We start from the raw sequence: 14602 nt of genomic DNA, 5'->3' as shown, positions 1-14602 counted from the left end.
ATAAAAAGCAGATCAGTGATTGCAGGTAAAAGGGGGTGACCAAAGGAAACTGACTTCAGAGGAATGTGAGGGACCTTTGAGGGGGTCATGATTGTGGCACTGGTTATATAACTGTATATATTTGTTAAGATTTACTCAATTATGCATTTAAAATTGGTGAACTTTTGTGTAAATTATATGTCAATAAACAACAACAAAAAAAGGAGGAGATCCAAAAGAGGATAAAAACAAATTTTTAAATAGCACACCAAATATCTTTCAACATAAGATAACCTGATATATAAATACAAAAGGGTCAAATGAATAAACGGACACAAAGTTAGGAGAATTTTACATTTTAATATAATATCATGACTATTATCAGTGTTAAAAGGTACTTTCTTCATGGTAAAAAGTAATTACTACAGTTGATAAAACTGGTATAATTAACCCACTATGCAACATCATAGCTTGCGTATTATTTGTATTCATATTCTCAAATTTACAGGACATTTTTCAAATGTAAGGAGTTAAGAAAAACTAATCAGAAAAACAGCTTTTCTGTGGCTTTACAAAGGAAAAATTTCCAATAATAGGATATGAAAAAATTCATCCTTGAGAATCAGATATACTTTCTAAATCCAAGTTCCCTGAAGTCTTTTCTCTTTTTTTTTTCACATTTATTGATGGAAAGGTAAAATGTTAGATTGAAGCCAACCGTTAAAAATTGTTTTAAATTCTCACTTACTTGGATATAGAATATCAGCAATCTCGAAGTCATTCACCCGACAGATGGGCAGAAATGAGTCCCTTGAAGATAAAGTGGAGCAAGCATATTGAAAAGTGTACTGTGAATTACATACTAAGCCAAAGGGCATAAACATCTTATTTTCAAAAAGATTTCTGGATATATTTCTCAATGTCAAAGGACCAAGTCAGAAGTCTACTACAATATATAATCCTACAGCACTGAAATCTACTTTTTCTGCATATTACACAAATATTCATGTAATACCAAGGTATCGTTACAGATTCTAATAAACAACCCACACTCTTTGAGGTACTAGGACTCTCCAAGAATGCAAAACCCTCCAACAATTTTAGACTCACAATATCTTAATACATCAATTGAATGAACTGAAGGTGCCACAGGTGGAGGCAGTTAGCTGTGTTTGCTGAAAGTGTACAATTTTGGATATTTATGGGATGGAGTGGAAAGAAAAATAGTAGAAATTCCCTCCCAAAGAAAATAATGTCTTTAAGAAAGCTGAATGTAATGTACATACGAATGTGGACTAAGAAAATAATGACTCTTTACTCACAAATGAATAAACAGATTGCTGACTGGTAAGAAGCCTTCCATTATATGTGGATACATGACTTCAGAGTTCACTGGCATCTAAATGAAATAAACCAGAAAATCTAAGTTACACATTGATTAGACAAAATGAGAAAAATCTTCAACCTCAAGAAATCTTAATCAGAGATTACAATCAAAATATATTAACTTATTATCATTAATTTAAAACAAACAAGCAAACAATACAGATCCTGCCACAAAACTAGAGTTGTCATTAATATTAATAATGCTAGGTTCACAGTCAGTGCTCAATAAAGACTTTTTAAATGAATTAAAAAATAAAGGGGTTATACTCAAATAAAGATGTCAAAAAAAAATAAATAAAGGGGTAATGGTTAGCATTTACAAAATATCAGGTACTATGCTAAGTATTTTCAATATATTCTTTCTTAATTTTTATAACCACAGTAGGACAGAGTACTAACCCTATTTTATAGACAAAGAAACTAAGCTTTAGCAAGGTTTCGTAGCAAATAAGTGACAAACCCTTTGATTTTTAAATAATATATAATATTGGTGAGACTCTACAGATATAACATTTTTGTACATCTTCAGATGATGCCCTGATGATTTAACAACAACAGCAAAAAAAGATTAAGAAAAATAATCTTCCTACTAGAAATACCTAATTTGCTAAAAGCTCAATTGCCTTATTTCAATTGTTTTCAATCTTAGTGCGTATCTCCTACTCTAATTTGGGAGTCCTTCATGAGAAGAGAACAGTATCTGTAAAGACTTTGTTGTTGCTTACTATAGTCTCTGAAGACAAACTGTAAATCTGTCAATAACTGCATAGCATCAATAACTTGTGTCATTTAGGTCTTTAGTAATAGTTTTCATCTTACTAAAGCTATCAGTATAGGCCATTATTATGCCTAAGATTCCCGTGTAAGTGACATTAATTTTAAATAAGCCTTGATTCTGTTAAAAATAAAGTCAAGAACTTCCCATCCTGAAAACCAGTACTCAATGTAAACATGAGAAATGCAGCAAAAAACATAATTTTGCCTCATCTTAAACCCACCATGTAAAAATGCTCCAGTCGAATTCCATATACTATCTGTAAAGCTCTCATGTAGATCATATGCAAGACTTCAGGCTACAATAGAAAAATAACTTTTAATACTCTGTTGCACCACTATCCCCATTGCTGTCCAATATTACAGTAAATGGATACAAAGAAGAAAAGAGTGATAACATTACTCCAATCCTCTTGAAATATTTCTTAATTTTTCCAAATTTTAAAACACCTTATATACTTATCAGTTTGCTCACATGTGATAAGTGTCAATAAGATCAGTTGTTTAAGCTTATATACAGAATGTCAGCAAGTATATTCAAATCCAATCCAGGCAATCTATCCACATTAGGGAATGGAAGATGGGTTAGTCTTTCAAAACAGGTTGTCAGACATATGACAAAAATAATGAGGGTGTATTTTTTTAAAAAGAACATGGGAAACCTTGTTTGGTGCCTCAGATGTTAAGGTTAAGATGCCTTAGCTGTTAAAGTGACTACTATGATTGAGGAGGTATAAATTTAATAGGATAGTATGGGATTTTTAACTTTTATCTTCTAAATCAGTGGTTCCCAAATGCTGGCCTATAGAACCTGTTCTCATCCATATACAAGTTCATTTATTCTGAGATTATTTGTTCTATTTTAAAGAATTAAAGAGGCATCAATATCAAGAAGTTTAAGTTCTACATCATTAAACCAGGTTTTATTATGTTATCACTTCAAGATGAACACAGGAAACTGGAAGGAGACTTTGGGATTTTCTGTGACACATGAATAGTTCTTTTTTGCATTTAATAACTAAAGATATAAAGAACAGTGTCTGTCAAAACAAGTCAATTCCCCCTTGGGGCATAATGCAAGAAAATTAATCTGTAAGCTTCCAAAGAAGACTGTTTCTAAGCACTTTTTCTGATTGGAAACCACTTGGAGTTAAGTTCCTTCAAGCTTTACCAATAAATGATACCCTCAGACCACTACTCCGATAATAAAAAGTTTAATATACTTTAATATGCCTATGGTTTAGAAGCTTTTTTTTCAGGGTCGGGGGAGAAAACAACCATATTAAAGATTTGAATTCCTAATGGGAATGTAGAAGTTGCCCCACATATAAACTTAATGTTATTTTAAAATTACACTAGGTGAGAGAGTTTCTCTGGATTAAAATGACTAGCCTATATCAAACAGTAATATACATGCCTTTCCACATTCTATAGACCTAGTAGTTTAATTTCTTTTCAAATAACATTAACCACATGCAAACACAATCACATTTTACCTTGGGATTTGGAGAAAGATCATTCTTGGAGAGGTTTTTACCATCAGCTCCTGTTAAGATTTTGTTTCGAATATGAACCACAATTTCAGCTACATTATATCTGGGGAAAGACAAAGTTTCCATCTTGGGAGTCTCCTGTTAGTCTGAAGGAATTGAAAACAAAAATCAGAAACATGGCACAACAGGCAGTTTTCATTATGTAGAAGCTGATAAATATAAGGACAAAATTAACAACCCAAGGTTGAACTATATTGATAGTAGTGTTAACTACCATCAAATCATCAAACATCCTAGTAAGATAACATGAAAGACAATATATATATATATATATATATATGTATATATCTCCTAAAATAACTTTTATTCTAAAGCAACACAGTCATTTTCTAGTTTTCCTAATGCTGTTTTCTTTCATATGGGAAAGAAGACAGGTTGAACAGACAGATGAGAAACTTCTTTAAATCTGGGGGGCACAGAGTTTAATAAGATCTATCCTGAGAATTAATCCTCAAAGCAAGATATATAGGCAACACTATCAACAGAATCTATACACAAACAACAGCAAAACAGCATAAATAATAAAACTGTACTCTGATTTAACATTCTATTCAATGTACACACAGTGAGATGATTAATTAATAAGGTTTGAGATGTAAGTAGGAAGAGAGAGAAAAAAAAACAACAACTGTAATTGGCAGGAATTCCAATCACTAGAGTGAGAACTTGAAAAATAAAATAAAATAAAACAAAAAACCACTTCCCCTAATGTCCTTAGATAGTAAAATATTCCCACCTGTGTTCTCCTAGAGCAGTAGTTCTCACAACTTTGGACACACTTTTGGTTGTCAGGACTAGAGTGCGGACGCTACTGGAATCTGGTGGGTAGCAGGCCCAGCATGTTGCTAAACATCCTGCAATGCAAAAGGGGGCCAATCAACAGAAAAGAATTATTCAGTTCAAAATGTCAATAATGCTGAGGTTAAGAAACCCTACCCTACAGCTAGCACTGAACTCTGTTATAATACTTGCCACAGTGTATTGTGATAATGTTTATAGAACTCTGGCACTGCATTGTGAGGCAACAGTAAGCTAAGACACTTTCATTTTCTCCATATCTCTAGCTATGCCTAACAGAATAGCAATAGTAACAGTAGTCGTAGAAGCAGCAGCAACAGAAGCCACTTTCTCCGCCACTCGGTTAACAATACTTGGTTCATTACTTATGGATCTCCTACTCTCTAGAGAAGCAGTGTGAGCCCAGAGATCCAAAGTGAATACACTCACTTTTGCAAACAAACTGAAATGACCCACAATTCTGGAAATCTATTTCTTTAGGCTACTAATGTTTCTCTGAATGTTAGGGTTAAAAGGCAGCTTTGGCAACTTTAACCACTGACAAATGCAGGAAGCCATTCTAAAAGATGATTAACAAATAACTTCTCAGTTCTGCTTAAACACTTGCAAACATCACAGAATTCACTGTCTCAGGGAAACTTTCTACCTTAGTCTGTCTCTAATAATCAGATAACTCTCTCTCATACTGTGTAGAAATATGTTTGTTGTAACTCTTACCTTCTGGTCCTACTTCTAGTCATTGCAACTACTTAGAATATATTAATCCTTGTTTTTATGACTCCACTTTCAAAAACGTGAAGAAAGCTATCATATCTCTGCTTAGCCCTGTCTTGTCTAAGGTAAGTATACTTTAAGAATAGCCACTCCTTTTACGACTTTGTTTTTAAAAGTTTACCATTCTACTCACTTTCCTCTAAAACTGTTTTGTCAATGTCTTCTTAAAGTGTAATGCTCAAATTGAACACAATACTCCAGATATGGTCTGCTTAGAGCAGAATATCAACACAGTTGATGATGGTCACTGCTGATCTTGTGCTACTATAACACCTATTGACAAATATATATATGTGTGTGTGTGTGATTGACTGAAACTCCCAGAACTTCTTCAACATAGCCCGCTTCTCCATGACTTCTTACGTGACTTCGTAGCCAACAAGCCAGGACTTCCCCATGTTCTGTTTACATAATTGATTATTTGAACCTTAAGCAAGGATTTGCATTTCCTATTATTGAATTTCCCATTATTCCTATTTCCTATTATTGAACTTTGTAATTTGCATTTCCTATTATTGAATGTCCTATTATTCCTATTTCCTATTATTGAATTTCATAATTCCAAGCTTTCCTTCTAGAGCCAGAATCTTTTTGGATCCAGATTCTGACACCTCATATATTATATGTCCTTTTCAACATAAATATGCATTCTATATTTTCACCTAAGTCATAGATTTAAAAATCATCAATTGCCCAAAGACTGCAGAAAAAGTCAACTTTCCAAAACAAACTATATCTGGATCAGAGATGGTCTCAATAGAGAAAGAGGTGTAAAATAGCTTCATTAATTATTATCGCACATCCCTCTCTTCTAAAGTCTTGCACACTGTGCTATCAGATGAATCTGTATAGAACACCAAATGCATCATGTAACATCTTTACAAAAATACTTTAATTACTCATCCTACCCACCACATCAAATAACCTCATGAATTTTCTGTTACAAGTTAGTCTCCTTCAAGACGTTTCCCAAATTTCCAATGTTTCCTTTTGGAACCACCTCCCATATCCAATTTCTATCTTTCTTTGATAGTACAACTTCAGTTCCAATTCATTCATGTGTGTGTGTAGAGAGGGAGGGAGAGCCGGACAGAGGAGAGGGAGAGAAAAGGACAGAGGGGAGAGAGGGGGAGAGAGGCCTTCCAATACAGTTTGAGCTCTGGTGGGATAAAGTATATAAATGACCTAGTATATGTAAAGTGACCCTCAGATCGCCTACCAAGTAGCAGGCATTTACTACTAATTACCCCTCCGTTCCTCATTTATTTGCAACACCACGATCCTGTGCACAGTAGGTATTGAAAGAATACCGATTAAATTTCAGACACTTCATTTTTCTAAAATAAACTAGATCGTGGAAATCAAACTCCCAGGAAGCAGAGGCTAAACAAAAGCAAAGAGAAAAGACTCCCAACCTCAAAAAATTAAGTAAAAAGTTTCCTGAACTCATTCAGGGAGAATGATCGTGCCACGCATGCAAAGCGCCACGCATACACCGCTCTCTTCCTCTGACTTTTGGATTAAGCATGATATTTTTGCCTTTTGATTTTTGGGTTTGACTTTGGTTAAGCGATGTTTGAGCAACGGAGACTTGTCTACAAAGACAGTGGACCAGCATCTGCAACCCCATAACCTTCTAAATAACTGGGTTAAAAATATACAAATACAAGATTTAACGGACCAGCTGCACCTCAATTTTCTTTTCCCGTAGTCTATGCTGTACTAGCAAACACCCATTCGTTTCGTAGGAACTGGGCTCAGGTTGTTTGGGGGACTAAAATCCAATAAAAACGACCTATGAGCTTTCCCCTACCTCCCAGGGGCTGGCTTCTCCAGCCTCCTCCCCAGCTCTATGCGTAACGAAAACACTGCCAGGCTCCGGCTGGCTGCTCCGGAGCGAGAGGGCGCACTCAGTCTCGCGTCCTCTGTCCGAGAGTGTCTGCACTCACCTACCGCACCAGCCGCCCACAGGAAGGCTGCGAGTCCGCGGAGCAGCTACAGGCGAACTCAAAAATCAGCAAACACCGACCGTTGTCTCTTTTCAAACCTGCCGCCTCCTACTGGAAGTCCCGCCCCATTCCGCCCCGCCCACTTCCTGCGCTCCGCCGCGCCGGGTGCCGGTTGGGCTCAAAAGACACGAGACGGCTGGTGCTGGAGTTGCGAGAGAGGATGTCGGGCTCCGAGCGGAACTATTTTTCGCGGAGTTGGCGTCTAGTCGGACCTAAATTCCGCAGGAAATGGGAGCGCCGCGGTTTGGGGGAGGAGTCCGGGGCTGGTACGAAGTTCCGCGAGACCTTTGAACAGTTTTGGCGTCCGAGGTGAAGAGCGAAAGTGAATAGAGGGTTTCTGAAAACGAGCTAAACTCAAGGGGCCAAGGGAAGGAGGACGTGGGGCTCTCAGTGGGGCAGGGTAAGTCATAGAGTCTCAGAGTAATAACACCGATATTTTTTGAGCGTTGATTGAGACGCCAGGTTCTGTGTTGGATGCTTATAGGCATTATCTCATTTAGGCTTCATTAAAAAGGGAAAGGGGGCTAATAGATACTATCATCAAATGAGGGATTAAATCAGGGATATTGTGCAACTAGCCCAAAGCTGTGCGCAGTAGTTCACAAGTAGCATAACCAGGATTTGGACACAGATCATCTGATTCTGCGTTGGTGAGCCTAACTTCAAAAGGTGGGAGCAGTCTTAACAGTTCATCTGGTCAAATCCTTTCACATTTACAGGCAAGAAACCTGGGGCTCAGAAGTGATTTGTTTCCACTTGTATAGTAAGTGGCACTATCTAGTGTAGAACCCGTGTCCTTTGTTCTCCCTCCCTTCATTCATCCCTCTACAGGAGCCAGGCACTCCCGGTGCTAACAACATTGAACTGTTCCCCAAATTTGCACGTCCCGGAGTGAGTTGGATTCTTCAGATGATGCGTGGCACTTCATACATGATCACAAGTCTGGGTCTTGCAGCAGAAGGTACGACTGGCCTAATTGTCGGGGGTGGGGGGACCATTTAGTTTTATTATGGCTTGGAGCTCTAGAAGCCGTAATAGGACTTGCTTCTGACTGCAGCGTACAGTATTATCTAGTGAGGGTGGTGTATTGGGTGGGAAGTCTGCACTGAATCAAGTGAAAAATAATACTGGAAAGACTGTATTGAAAGTACACAAATTCTGGTGCTTTGTTGTAGGGGGGTGGTGGAGGCTATACCTATTGATATAGAAATTTATACCGATTTGAAATAAAAATACATTTCATATTCAGTAGTTTAGGGCTTCCTTTTCCCTTTTCTATGTCCACTTACTGATGTAATTCTCAAGAGTCAGAATCTAGTAAAATTCAAAAGTGAGTTAGAAAATAGATTTTTTAAAAAATACTTGGAGTGAGGAGAGGAGAGAAAAAAGACCTTTCTCATTGGCACTTACCAAATCAAACTGATTACTTGTGCATGCACATACTCCACTAGGCGGTATCTTCTTAGAGGCAGGGTAAAGGACCATAGTTAGCATAATGGCTGAGAGCTCAGCTCTTGAGTCAGAAAGAGCTGGTTTTAAATCCCTCATCACGGGGCTTCCCTGGTGGCGCAGTGGTTAAGAATCCGCCTGCCAACCCAGGGGACACTGGTTCGAGCCCTGGTCCAGGAAGATCCCACATGCCGCAGAGCAGCTAAGACTGTGCGCCACAGCTACTGAGCCTGCGCTCTAGAGCCCGCGAGCCATGACTACTGAGCCCGCGTGCCACAGCTACTGAAGCCCGCGCACTTAGAGCCTGTGCTCCCCAACAAGAGAAGCCACCACAATGAGAAGCCTGCGCACCACAACGAAGAGTAGCCCCTGTTCACTGCAACTAGAGAAAGCCCGCACGCAGCAACGAAGACCCAATGCAGCCAAAAAAAAAAAAAAAAAAAAAAAATCCCTCATCACACTGCTTACAATCTGTATGGACTCAGGCAAGTTGTTCAACCTAAGTAAACTGGTTTATGCATCTTTAAAGTAACGATAATATTTTATAGGGTGTCATGAAGATTAAATGGATTCATTCAGGTAAAGTGTCTGGCAGAATTGTAAGCACTCGATAAGTATTACCTGTTATTTTGACTATTATTATTTATACATTGTCCTAGTAAAATATCTTGCAAATGGTAAGTGCTTGACAAATGCCTGAACCATTGTTAAGAGTCCAGACAAGGAAAGAGTGACCTATATGTAAATGAAGAATAGAATGGACCATATGGAGAGAGAAAAATGAGGTGAAGGAAGAGCAGGATGACTCTATTTACAATAAAATAATTGTTTATTTGGTGGATAATTTTACTGTAGATATGGCAAATTGATAGTTATATTAGAAGTAAAATTAAGAAAAAAACGAATGGGTATTTATTCAGATTGTCTCGATTATAAGGGTAGATCTGATTTTTCAAAATTCAGTTGTCTGTTACTGGTCATTGTGAAGTAGAGGGCAGAAATCCAGAAATCCCAACCTAAACTTTCTAGAGTTTTGTCATTATCCATAAAGACATTAACTACAGCAGAAAATTAGACTCCAGTACTCTTTATGGCTGTAGCATCTTTTTTCCCCTGGACCTATATACCTTCACATGCTCTGTATCTGCTCTTATATTTCATTTTCCCTGTCAGCTCTCCTCCCATTACCTCCCTTCCCAGCCTAGACTGCATGGTTTATCAACATCCAAACTCCCAGCATCCCTTGCCTCTGACCCCAGTGCCTGTCAAAATCCTAACCCTGAATCTGTCCCATAAATCCCCAGCTGAGCACCCTGGAGAAAATCACACAAAGTGATGTACAACAGGTTCTTGGTCTGCAGCTTCAGCTCACCCCCAATTCTTGACACTCCTTTATCATTTGTCAGTTCCCTGTCTTATAACTTGCAGTGATTTCTCATAACTACCTTGCCATCCTCAGGTTCAACTTCTCTTTTTATTTGAAGGTGACTAGAGTAGTGTAAAAGATATTTTTCAAGCACTTAACACACATTCACATGCATCTGCGACTTTTATGCCAGTTTCTTTTCTAATTTTAATTCCATGTTCCTTTTCTAGATTGCACTTTAGATCCTGAATGACAGACCTGTAAGGACTGAGCAGACCTTTGACTGACAAGATGGGATGCTCAGTGAGACCATGGCAGCCTGCAACTAGGACTTTATCTTTAATTCAGGTGGTGGTCCTGTGGTAGCTAGTGCTTTTGGTTAAAATTTTTAAAATCTCTTTTTTAAGTGACAGGAATTCCAAATTGTTGTTTTTGCTTTGTTTTAAGTGGGTCAGTGAGGATGAACAGATGAAATACTCAGACTGGGTCCTACACCCTCCTTGCCATCAAGCACCCACTTATTTGAATATAGAGATTTCCCAGGGGCCACAGACATTTCCAGCAACCTTGTTCCCAGTTAATTGAGAAAATTCAAGCCATCATGCAGCACATTCCTTAACTTCCTGCCCACCCATTTCCCTTACCACCGCATTTATCTGCCTCTCTCTTATTGATCTCAGAAGATGAATAGTGCCTACTCCTCCTGTGCTATTAATCAGTGCCTCTTTCTAGACCTCTCTGCTACATTTTACACCATTAATCAGACCCTTCTTGAAACCTAAGTCCCTTTGCTTCTCTCCTGTGTCTTCTGCCTATCTCGTGCTTCTTAGGGGGCTCTTTCTCTGCCTGCCCTTTATACAGTGTAAGTTTCAACCTTGATTTTTCTTTTTTTTTGCATAAATCTTCTCCTTCAGAGTATCATCCATTCTCATTGTTTTAATCTATTTGCTTAAGGATCCAAAAACTACTGCTATCCCTGACTTCTTCCTTGAGATTCAGATTTTTATTTCCTTGCCTCCTAGATAGATGCATTTGGGAGGGCTCATGAGCCATTCAAATTCTAATTTATCCCTTTCTTTTTTTTCAACTGCCCAATCTATCTCACTGTTGCTTCGGGCCTTACAACCCTCACCTGCATCCCCCACTTTGTCTTCTAAGTAGCAGCCGTAATGATCAGTCTTAAATGTAAATCTGACTATTTCACTGGTCTGGTTAAACTTCTACAACCCCTCCCACCATCACCTCCAAGACAAAGTCCAACTCCATAACCTGCACCCTGGGACCTCCATGATCTTGCCACTGTTTATGTTTCCACTGTCATCTCCCATCACACCCACTGCCCATTCATGAGGCTGTTTTATACTTTGAGACCTTTTCTTATTCTTGTTGACTCCGTCTGGACTGTCTTGATTTTCTTTGCCTGATCCCTACTTTCTTTACTTACTTTTCAGATGTCTTCTAAGAAGCCTTTCCCTAATCCACAGTCTGAACTAGTTGACTTTCCTTCTGACTTTCTAGGTATAGATTTATTCATTCAAAAAATATTTATTGAGCCTCTTATTTTATGCCAGACACTAAGCTAGGTACTGGAAGTATAATAATGAACAAGCATATGTGATAATAATCTAATAATTGACCTAACAGAGCTTATACTCTCATAGGGAAGGGAGACAAGTAATTAAAAAAAAAAAAAAAATTGTGGTTTAGTCTGAGTGGCTCCATGCAGGAGACTAGCTAGAAATTGGCCAAGTTAAAGGGTGGAGGGCAAGAGAGGTAACAACCGTGAAGGCCCAGACATGAGAGGAGAGCACAGCCTAGGAACAGAGATTCTAGACACAGGGCTGGGAGGTAAAGAGGCACCAGATCATGAAGAGTATTACTAGTCATGTTAAGGCGTTTGGACTTCTTCTTAAAAGTAATAAGACGTTTAAAGGGTTTCAACAAGATTAGGTTTGTATTTAGGTGATGACTAGCTGCTGTGAGAAAATAGAATTGAAGAGTGGCAAGACTGAAGGAAGGAAAACCAGTTACGACCTCATTGTAGTAATCCAGGGGAAAGAAGATGGCAGCCTATACTAGGGTATTGCCAGCATGGATGGAAATAGATCCCACTGGAATTCAGGAAGTAGAAGTGGCAGGACTTGATGACTGAATGGGGCTGGCAGAGGTGAGAGAAGTCAAGAATGAGTTCCATAAACAAGTTTTAGTGAGGACCCTATTTGCTATCATATGTTCATGGTCTAGACGTCATTAGACATTGTAGATGCTTGATAAATATCTGCTGAGTGAGAGTTTTCTGGCTTGAGCCCCTAGATAAATGGGATGCCATTCTCTGATTTAGGAAATATAGAGGTGAACTCATTTTGGGAGGTGACTGGTGATTGAGTTTTGGACATGTCTAGCTCAAGATGCCTGTGGAAGATACACATGAAAATGATAGATACAATGCAATTGGGAGAGATCTCACGTGTATTCTTTGTATACTGAAAAAAATAAAAGTTTATACTTTATTGAAATGATCAGTTTTGTGTCTGTCTCCACTATTGCACAGGGCTGATTCTAAATGACTTGATTCCCTAGCACCTAACGTTTGTGTCTAGCACAAACTGGGTACCCAGTCAGTGTTTGTTGTTGAATTGTGAACTACTCCTTTTTAAACATGGTCCATCTAACAGGAGAAATTAGTAATAGTAGTAGCCTCTGAGGAGGGAGACTGGGGCTCAGAGTGAAAAGATTTTCTTTTTATTGAATATACTTTGGTTCTTTATACTTTTCCCCCATGTGCTTATATTTCCTATGAAAAATAAAAAGATGAGAAAGAAGTGTTCTATTTGTATGAACTTTAAACTGAAAACAGTACTCCAACTATGATCTGATTGGTATAGAGTAGAATAGTAATGATATCTGAGGTCATACTAGCTTTTTTTTTAAATTTTTTATTTATTTATTTTTGGCTGTGTTGGGTCTTCGTTTCTGTGCGAGGGCTTTCTCTAGTTGCGGCAAGCGGGGGCCACTCTTCATCGCAATGCATGGGCCTCTCACTGTCGCGGCCTCTCCCGTTGCGGAGCACAGACTCCAGATGCGCAGGCTCAGTAATTGTGCCTTACGGGCCTAGTTGCTCCGCGGCATGTGGGATCTTCCCAGACCAGGCCTCGAGCCCGTGTCCCCTGCCTTGGCAGAGATTCTCAACCACTGCGCCACCAGGGAAGCCCCATACTAGCATTTTTTGACCACATCACATTATCAGTTGGTTTACAAATTTGATGACTATCATTGATGCCATTGTTCAATTCACTTACACAAATAATATTTATTCATGTCTTAAAAATAATGACTAACCATGAATAGCAGGCTAAAGTGAAATTATGAACACATACTTTATATTAAGGGCATCAAAAAATCTTTGAAACAATGTATCGTGAGGTATAGGTAAAACCTACTAAAGCAAATGAGTATCATAGTTTTACATCTGCCTAACAGTTCATGTGAGAGGAAACAGTGTGCCTCTTTGACCTGGCAGCTACCATTTATTGCTTGCCAACATTACAAGTAGTATCTAATATACAAAACCCTTATCTACAACTGTTGGAATATCCTTTACACGTCCTAACTGTAGTTAATTATGAATGAATAGGTAAAAATGCTTTTATATATTTGTGAATTGACATTTTAGTGTATAATTTTATTTAAAAGGTTGGGGTTATAGGTATACTGAAGATGCACTAATATTTAAAGTGGTAAATTCTAGTAACATTTTTATTTGCACAGCATATTCACTGGGTGGCGCTATTGTATTAATGTTAACCTTACACAATTTGGAAGTTCTGTTTCATTTTCTTTTACATAAGTAAATAGAATTAGAATGTAAACATTGAACACAATGTTCTAGGTGGAAAAAATTAGATTCTGAATTTATTGGCTTTAAGATACATGTTTAGAGTTCAGGCTTAAGAAGACAAGCAGCATTGAATTCAAAGTAGCTGTCTGCTTTTTATTACCTTTTAATCATTCCAGACCTGTTAATCTACTTCATTCCTCAGCTGTGTTCATCTTTGTTAGTAGATTTGGAAACTGAGCTATACATTTGAGGTACTGTAAACAGTATCTTTGTTTTGGATTCAGATGAAATTTTCAGTTTGAAACCATAAAATGTGTCTTCTGTTAATTTGCGATGAACTCTAAAGCAGATTTAAGGAAGCAAAAATTTGGTATGTTATATTCTAACGTCCTAGTATCCTATCCCCAGCTTTCACATCAACCTATATTATTTTAACACAGTATAGAGAGCCTTAGGAATTAATAGTCCAAAAAATTGGATATTGATAAAAATATTTGTCCAATGTGACTTTTTTAAATGCAATTTTTATTCTCTGGGTATTTCCAATTTTGGTATCATAATATTCTGTGGTGTTTCCAGTTATTTCAAAGGAGTTTAAAAGATTCTCAAGGGGGAAAATGTTAATATTAATGAACGCTTATGTTAAAATTAATCATAACAAATTTTGGAAAAGGAA

At 37.8% G+C, this 14602-nt stretch overlaps 1 protein-coding gene and 1 long non-coding RNA gene across 2 annotated transcripts in view; one reads left to right on the top strand and one right to left on the bottom strand.

Annotated features, from left to right (window-relative positions):
* NUF2 (NUF2 component of NDC80 kinetochore complex) overlaps nucleotides 1-7310 on the bottom strand; it is a 30781-nt gene extending 23471 nt beyond the window's left edge. The window contains exons 1-6 of the mRNA XM_059903141.1: nucleotides 7214-7310; nucleotides 4429-4546; nucleotides 3636-3778; nucleotides 2364-2438; nucleotides 1302-1378; nucleotides 728-789 (exon numbers count right to left, since the gene is read on the bottom strand). Coding sequence (XP_059759124.1) covers nucleotides 728-789; nucleotides 1302-1378; nucleotides 2364-2438; nucleotides 3636-3758 — 337 coding nt within the window. The 5' untranslated portion in view covers nucleotides 3759-3778; nucleotides 4429-4546; nucleotides 7214-7310. The remainder of the gene's footprint in view (nucleotides 1-727; nucleotides 790-1301; nucleotides 1379-2363; nucleotides 2439-3635; nucleotides 3779-4428; nucleotides 4547-7213) is intronic.
* A 198-nt stretch (nucleotides 7311-7508) lies between these two features.
* On the top strand, nucleotides 7509-12598 carry LOC132372975 (uncharacterized). The gene is made up of 3 exons (XR_009505302.1): nucleotides 7509-7673; nucleotides 8105-8234; nucleotides 10319-12598. It is a non-coding gene; the product is annotated as an uncharacterized LOC132372975 (long non-coding RNA).
* Nucleotides 12599-14602: the final 2004 nt, after the last annotated feature.

This window comes from Balaenoptera ricei, chromosome 1 (assembly GCF_028023285.1).
Source record: "Balaenoptera ricei isolate mBalRic1 chromosome 1, mBalRic1.hap2, whole genome shotgun sequence".
Classification (NCBI taxonomy): Eukaryota; Metazoa; Chordata; class Mammalia; order Artiodactyla; family Balaenopteridae; genus Balaenoptera; species Balaenoptera ricei.
This window is presented reverse-complemented; position numbering and strand designations above follow the sequence as displayed.